The sequence below is a fragment of the Lethenteron reissneri genome, chromosome 24, assembly GCF_015708825.2.
Source record: "Lethenteron reissneri isolate LAM-NWPU_2019-01 chromosome 24, ASM1570882v1, whole genome shotgun sequence".
Classification (NCBI taxonomy): Eukaryota; Metazoa; Chordata; class Hyperoartia; order Petromyzontiformes; family Petromyzontidae; genus Lethenteron; species Lethenteron reissneri.
The window spans coordinates 244,440-252,476 of NC_083802.1; the positions used below are offsets into that span (position 1 = coordinate 244,440).

General features: G+C 56.6%; 1 protein-coding gene across 1 annotated transcript; it reads left to right on the forward strand.

Annotated features, from left to right (window-relative positions):
* Positions 1-4,216: 4,216 nt before the first annotated feature.
* Positions 4,217-5,717, forward strand: LOC133346369 (uncharacterized). The gene is made up of 2 exons (XM_061557869.1): positions 4,217-5,157; positions 5,540-5,717. Exons 1-2 carry the CDS (start codon positions 4,260-4,262, stop codon positions 5,701-5,703), a joined length of 1,062 nt encoding a protein of 353 aa, XP_061413853.1. The 5' UTR covers positions 4,217-4,259; the 3' UTR covers positions 5,704-5,717.
* The last annotated feature ends 2,320 nt before the right edge of the window (positions 5,718-8,037 follow it).

Below are 8,037 nucleotides of genomic sequence, written 5' to 3' on the forward strand. Positions count from 1 at the left end.
CACGCATATAAAGGATTTATATTGACAAACTTTGTTTTTACGGGTTAATTTTTTGTCAACTGTTTCTTTTCATTTGACCAGGTACGGCCCACTGAGTTTTGTAGCTCAGAAGCGACCTGGTCGTCACAAATGATCGCTGTGCTGAGTGGGCCCCATCAGCATCATCATCACCACCACCACCGCGTGGACATTTATATCAGCAGCAGCAGCAGCAGCAGCCAGATCATACTAAACGCGTGGCTACGTTGATTCTTAAATATGCAGGGGAGGACCCTGGAGACAAATACACGCGATCACGAGGAGAGAGAGCGAGAGAGAGAGAGACACCGCAAACTCCAAATAAACAGCAGCAGGCGTCGTCAGGGTCGGGATCGAACCCACGACCTCCTGTAGACCAGGCGAGGTAGTCAACATCTCCTAGCCACCGTGATGATGATGAGAGAGAGACACACGCAAAACTCCAAATATACAGCAGCAGGCATCATCAGGGTCGGGATCGACCCCACGACTTCCTGTACACCAGGCGAGGTAGTTAACATCTCCTAGCCACCGTGATGATGATGAGAGAGAGACACGCAAACTCCAAATATACAGCAGCAGGCATCGTCAGGGTCGGGATCGAACCCACGACCTCCTGTACATCAGGCGAGGTAGTCAACATCTCCTAGCCACCGTGATGATGATGATGAGAGAGAGAGACACGCAAACTCCAAATAAACAGCAGCAGGCATCGTCAGGGTCGGGATCGAACCCACGACCTCCTGTAGACCAGGCGAGGTAGTTAACATCTCCTAGCCACCGTGATGATGATGAGAGAGAAACACACGCAAAACTCCAAATATATAGCAGCAGACATCGTCAGGGTCGGGATCGAACCCACGAACTTGCCCCTCTCACAGCCCCTCCCACGGCACTTGCCCCTCTCACAGCCCCTCCCACAACACTTGCCCCTCTCACAGCCCCTCCCACGGCACTTGCCCCTCTCACAGCCCCTCCCACAACACTTGCCCCTCCCACAACACTTGCCCCTCTCACAGCCCCTCCCACAACACTTGCCCCTCCCACGACACTTGCCCCTCTCACAGCCCCTCCCACAACACTTGCCCCTCTCACAGCCCCTCCCACAACACTTGCCCCTCCCACAACACTTGCCCCTCTCACAGCCCCTCCCACGGCACTTGCCCCTCTCACAGCCCCTCCCACAACACTTGCCCCTCCCACAACACTTGCCCCTCTCACAGCCCCTCCCACAACACTTGCCCCTCCCACAACACTTGCCCCTCCCACAACACTTGCCCCTCCCACAACACTTGCCCCTCTCACAGCCCCTCCCACAACACTTGCCCCTCCCACACACTTGCCCCTCCCACAACACTTGCCCCTCTCACAGCCCCTCCCACAACACTTGCCCCTCCCACAACACTTGCCCCTCCCACAACACTTGCCCCTCTCACAGCCCCTCCCACAACACTTGCCCCTCCCACAACACTTGCCCCTCTCACAGCCCCTCCCACAACACTTGCCCCTCTCACAGCCCCTCCCACAACACTTGCCCCTCCCACGGCACTTGCCCCTCTCACAGCCCCTCCACAACACTTGCCCCTCCCACAAACACTTGCCCCTCCCACAACACTTGCCCCTCTCACAGCCCCTCCCACAACACTTGCCCCTCCCACAACACTTGCCCCTCTCACAGCCCCTCCCACAACACTTGCCCCTCCCACAACACTTGCCCCTCTCACAGCCCCTCCCACAACACTTGCCCCTCTCACAGCCCCTCCCACAACACTTGCCCCTCCCACGGCACTTGCCCCTCTCACAGCCCCTCCCACAACACTTGCCCCTCCCACAACACTTGCCCCTCCCACAACACTTGCCCCTCTCACAGCCCCTCCCCCAACACTTGCCCCTCCCACAACACTTGCCCCTCTCACAGCCCCTCCCACAACACTTGCCCCTCCCACAACACTTGCCCCTCTCACAGCCCTCCCACAACACTTGCCCCTCTCACAGCCCCTCCCACAACACTTGCCCCTCCCACGGCACTTGCCCCTCTCACAGCCCCTCCCACAACACTTGCCCCTCCCACAACACTTGCCCCTCCCACAACACTTGCCCCTCTCACAGCCCCTCCCACAACACTTGCCCCTCCCACAACACTTGCCCCTCTCACAGCCCCTCCCACAACACTTGCCCCTCCCACAACACTTGCCCTCCCACACACTTGCCCCTCCCACAACACTTGCCCCTCTCCCAGCCCCTCCCACAACACTTGCCCCTCCCACAACACTTGCCCCTCCCACGGCACTTGCCCCTCTCACAGCCCCTCCCACAACACTTGCCCCTCCCACAACACTTGCCCCTCCCACAACACTTGCCCCTCTCACAGCCCCTCCCACAACACTTGCCCCTCCCACGGCACTTGCCCCTCTCACAGCCCCTCCCACAACACTTGCCCCTCTCACAACACTTGCCCCTCCCACGGCACTTGCCCCTCTCACAGCCCCTCCCACAACACTTGCCCCCCCCCCCCCCCCCCCCACAGCTGAGCGGCAAGCGGACTTGCCGCTCAGCTCCACTTGGCGGTACCAGCGGTGTCAACATGAACTCTGCCCTCGATTTGTGAATGTGGATTGTAGATTTTTATTTATTTTATTTTAAATACAGCCAGTCGGCACAGGAGCGGGAACAGCTGGTGATGCATCTGCCGGTCATTTTAGTCGGGCAACCCATGGCACCTGCAGGGTCTGCACCGTGACCTCCTGCACCTAGCCTGGCACAGTAGGAGGGTACAGCTGATGGTGCATCTGCCGATCATCTCAGTCAGCTAACCCATGGCACCTGCAGGGTCTGTCCCGTGACCTCCTGCACCTAGCCTGGCACAGTAGGAGGGTACAGCTGGTGGTGCATCTGCCGGTTATCTCAGTCGGGCAACCCATGGCACCTGCAGGGTCTGTCCCGTGACCTCCTGCACCTAGCCTGGCACAGTAGGAGGGTACAGCTGGTGGTGCATCTACCGGTCATCTCAGTCAGCTAACCCATGGCACCTGCAGGGTCTGTCCCGTGACCTCCTGCACCTAGCCTGGCACAGTAGGAGGGTACAGCTGGTGGTGCATCTACCGGTCATCTCAGTCAGCTAACCCATGGCACCTGCCGGGTCTCACACACACACACACACAGTGGATAGATACGTCATGATCCAGCAGTTGATAGATCATGACTCACGATGTTTGATGATGATGATGATGATGCGGTTATGATGCTGCTGCTGCTGCTGATGGTGATGCTAACGGTGAAAATGATGCTGCTGCTGCTGATCAGGATGTCGACAGGGAAGGGGTGTTCGTGTGGTGTGTGGCGTGAGCACGCGTGGCTTGCAAGAGGAAATGATTTCACCAACAGATGAGCTGAGATTATTGCGTTACACAAGCGTGACTGTGTGTGTGTGACTGTGTGTGTGACTGTGTGTGTGTTTGTGTGTGTGTTACTGTGTGTGTGACTGTGTGTGTGTGACTGTGTGTGTGTGACTGTGTGTGTGTGACTGTGTGTGTCTGTGTGTGTGTGTGACTTTGTGTGTGACTGTGTGTGTGTGACTGTGTGTGTGTGACTGTGTGTGTGACTGTATGTGTGTGACTGTGTGTGTGACTGTGTGTGTCTGTGTGTGTGTGTTACTGTGTGTGACTGTGTGTGTGTGACTGTGTGTGTCTGTGTGTGTGTGTGACTGTGTGTGTCTGTGTGTGTGTGTGACTGTGTGTGTGTGTGACTGTGTGTGTGACTGTGTGTTTTTTGTTGTTTCTGGAGGAGCCCCGAGGGTGAAAATTCAATCTCCTGGCTCCGCCAAATGGGGTTTGGCCAGGAGACGTCATAAAAGCCTGACCCCCCGGGGCCTCCGGCACAAGCTTATTTGTTACAGGTTTATGTTTAATTCGTGGTTTAGTGGTGGTTAATTGAAGGTGGAGGGGTTACCAGCCCCTCACACCCGTCCAGAGCCCCCGTTTAGCCACTGTGGTGGTCACAGACGCCATGAGGGGAGAGGCCAATGGGCATTGGCCCTCCCCCCACAGCACTGCCCACGACAGTGTTGCCCGTCCGGCACCGCGAGGAGGTAGGAGGTTGTTTTGCCGGACTATTTTGACCGCGTAGTTCGTGAAGCCTTCAATAGCTGTACCGGAGGAATTTCCATTTGGTACAGATATAATGGGAGGCTGAACGACGCCCGGGTACGATCAAGGGATGGCTCCCTATTGGTCAACCACGTTATGTATGCCGATGATTTGGTAATAGCTGCTCATTCAGAAGAGGAGTTGGAGACGCTGCTGCTGAGACTGGAGCGTGCCACCAAGAGGTGGGGCCTTACCATCAGCCCCACCAAAACTAAGCACCTGCCTGGGTATTTTGTACCATCGGACACTCCACCCCCACAACTCCCAATTGGTGATGGGGCAGTTGTGGAGAGAGTGGAGAGTTTCCCATACCTGGGCCGTGTGCTTATGACCGGCTCCAGTCTATCAGCAGAGGTCTCACTCCGAATCAGTCGAGCGGCAATATCTTTTCATCGGTTGCGTAACGCTGTGTGGAAGCTACCTGGTCTGTCGCTCCGCACGAAGCTTCAGGTCTTCTCGGCCACGGTCATTCCCTCCCTTCTCTACGCTTGCGAGACGTGGACCCCCCTGGTGGAGCATCTTCGCCGGTTGGAAACATTTAGGCTGGCCTGCCTACGATCCATCCTGGGTTTAACCAGGCTGGATTGTGTGAGGAGCTCACAAATCCTTGAAAGATCTGGGCAAAGTCCCATCAGTGAGCTCCTCCGGCAGGCAAGGCTGCGTTGGCTGGGTCATGTAGCCCGCATGCCCAGCCACCGCATGCCTAAACAGCTTTTGTTCGGCCGGATCGAGGGGGCTAGACGGGCGCGGCACGGGCTGGAGAAGAGATGGAGTGATGTGGTACAGGAGGACGTGGAGCTGAGTGGACTTGCCGATGACTGGTACCAGCGGTGTCAAGATCGGCCTCAGTGGAGGAGGCTCGTGAAGGACGCTACTGGGCAGTTGGAGGCAGTCGCCCTCCAACAACAACGGAGGGCGGAGGAGCGACGCTCACAACAACGAGCGGAGCGCCGGGTGGCTAAAGCACAGCAAGTTGGCACAGTAGGGGGCACAGGTGGTGCATCAGCCAGTCATCTCGGTCATCTCGGTCAGTCGACCCGTGGCACCTGGGTCTGCCCCGTGACCTCCTGCCAGCGGGCTTTCGACACTTCACGTGGCCTCAAGGTGCACTTGGCCTGGCACAAGCATCGTGGTGACGTCACCGCCACTTAGTGGCGAATGGCGGTTGTTGTTGTTGTTGTTGTTGTGACTGTGTGTGTGTGTCTGTGTGTGTGACTGTGTGTGTCTGTGTGTGTGTGTTACTGTGTGTGTGACTGTGTGTGTGTGACTGTGTGTGTGACTGTGTGTGTCTGTGTGTGTGTGTGTTACTGTGTGTGTGACTGTGTGTGTGTGACTGTGTGTGTGTGTGACTGTGTGTGGCACAGTAGGGGGCACAGGTGGTGCATCAGCCAGTCATCTCGGTCATCTCGGTCAGTCGACCCGTGGCACCTGCTGGGTCTGCCCCGTGACCTCCTGCCAGCGGGCGTTCGACACCTCACGTGGAAGCCTCAAGGTGCACATGGCCTGGCACAAGCGTCGTGGTGACGTCACCGCCACTTAGTGGCGAATGGCGGTTGTTGTGTGTGTGTGACTGCGTGTGTGTACGTGTGTGTGTGTGACTGTGTGTGTGTGAGACTGTATGTGTGTGTGACTGTGTGTGTAGTCGTGGGGAGCGGTGGTGCAGCAGTTAGCGCGCTGCGCTACTAACGCGGCGACCCGAGTTCGATTCCTACTCACGGCGAACACCACCAGTGACGATTATCTGAACCAGTCCTGGCCCCCCCCCTAGGTAGACTCAGCCTCAAACGAGTACTTGGTGCGGTGTGTAGTAAACATCGCCGCTAGGGAGACAAAGGCGGCCGGGCGTGGTTGCTGGCCACCCACCCCCTCGTGTCCCGTGCCGGCCTTTATAGGTGCTCGCTAACAGCACTTAGAGGCTACACGGGGGATCTTTGTCTTTGTCTCCTTCATAGGCGCTGCTGCTACTCGCTAACAGCACTTGCCCCTACAGTCTGTTAGAGGCTACACGGGGGATCTTTGTCTCCTTCATAGGCGCTGCTGCTACTCGCTAACAGCACTTGCCCCGACAGTCTGTTAGAGGCTACACGGGAGATCTTTGTCTTTGTCTCCTTCATAGGTGCTGCTGCAGCTACTCGCTAACAGCACTTGCCCCTACAGTCTGTTAGAGGCTACACGGGGGATCTTTGTCTTTGTCTCCTTCATAGGCGCTGCTGCTACACGCTAACAGCACTTGCCCTGACAGTCTGTTAGAGGCTACACGGGGCATCTTTGTCTTTGTCTCCTTCATAGGTGCTACTGCTACTCGCTAACAGCACTTGCCCCAAGTCTGTTAGAGGCTACACGGGGGATCTTTGTGTTTGTCTCCTTCATAGGCGCTGCTGCTACTCGCTAACAGCACTTGCCCCGACAGTCTGTTAGAGGCTACACGGGGGATCTTTGTCTTTGTCTCCTTCATAGGCGCTGCTGCTACTCGCTAACAGCACTTGCCCCGACAGTCTGTTAGAGGCTACACGGGGGATCTTTGTCTCCTTCATAGGTGCTGCAGCTACTCGCTAACAGCACTTGCCCCGACAGTCTGTTAGAGGCTACACGGGGGATCTTTGTCTTTGTCTCCTTCATAGGCGCTGCTGCTACTCGCTAACAGCACTTGCCCCGATAGTCTGTTAGAGGCTACACGGGGGGTCTTTGTCTCCTTCATAGGCGCTGCTGCTACTCGCTAACAGCACTTGCCCCGACAGTCTGTTAGAGGCTACACGGGGGATTTTTGTCTGTGTCTCCTTCATAGGCGCTGCTGCTACTCGCTAACAGCACTTGCCCCGACAGTCTGTTAGAGGCTACACGGGGGATCTTTGTCTTTGTCTCCTTCATAGGCGCTGCTGCTACTCGCTAACAGCACTTGCCCCGACAGTCTGTTAGAGGCTACACGGGGGATCTTTGTCTTTGTCTCCTTCATAGGCGCTGCTGCTACTCGCTAACAGCACTTGCCCCGATAGTCTGTTAGAGGCTACACGGGGGATCTTTGTCTCCTTCATAGGCGCTGCTGCTACTCGCTAACAGCACTTGCCCCTACAGTCTGCTAGAGGCTACACGGGGGACCTTTGTGGTGGAGGGGCTTGTGAGGTTCTGAGCGCAGCGTCCGCTGTGGTCAGCGATGTCGAAATCCGCGAGTGGCAGATTCGGGCAGTCGCGGTTTGTGATGGCTGCTGCTGCTGCGGTAGTGGTGGTGGTGGCGGTGGTGGTGGTGGTGGCGGTGGTGGTGGTGGTGGTGGTGGCGGTGGTGGTGGTGGTGGTGGCGGTGGTGGTGGTGGTGGTAGTGGTGGTGGTGGTGTCCGTTCTTGCTTCCTTTCTCGGAGCCCTCTTTTCTTCTCGTTTTCGTTGAGCCACAATTTATGAGTCCATTGATACGGGGGGGGGGGGGGGGGGTGGTTAGATCGTGTGACTAACACATTCCTCCTGCTGCGGAGGGAGCTGGTAGGAACGTTGGTTTGTTCTTCTTCTTGGTTCTTTCGGTAAAGTCACGTAGAATGGAAATAATAAAATAGGAAACAATAAAACATAATAAAATCATTCTCACGACGTTTCGGCCACACGGCAAGCAGCCGTCCTCAGGTGAAGAACAGGTCTGTCCATTCTACGTGACTTTACCGAAAGAACCAAGAAGATGAATCCCTGCAGTCACGAAAGCTTTAAATCGAAATTTAACGTTGGGTTGCTCGGTCAATGGCCAGGGTCAACGACGGCGTGGTGTATTCCGCAAATATGCCCGACTGTGAGGGCGAGCACAAGCCAGCGTGAGTAGGTTAAACGTTGAGTTTTATAAGGGCACCACGGGGTGACCAGCCCCTTCCCACTCAGCCCCACCCCTCCCACCCCC

Excerpts from the sequence above, each read along its gene's own strand:
- LOC133346369 (XM_061557869.1), top strand. The coding sequence starts at position 4,260 with ATGTATGCCGATGATTTGGTAATAGCTGCTCATTCAGAAGAGGAGTTG. Across the intron at positions 5,158-5,539 it reads TGGCACAGTAGGGGGCACAG|GTGGTGCATCAGCCAGTCAT; the intron begins GTGGTGCATCAG and ends TAGGGGGCACAG.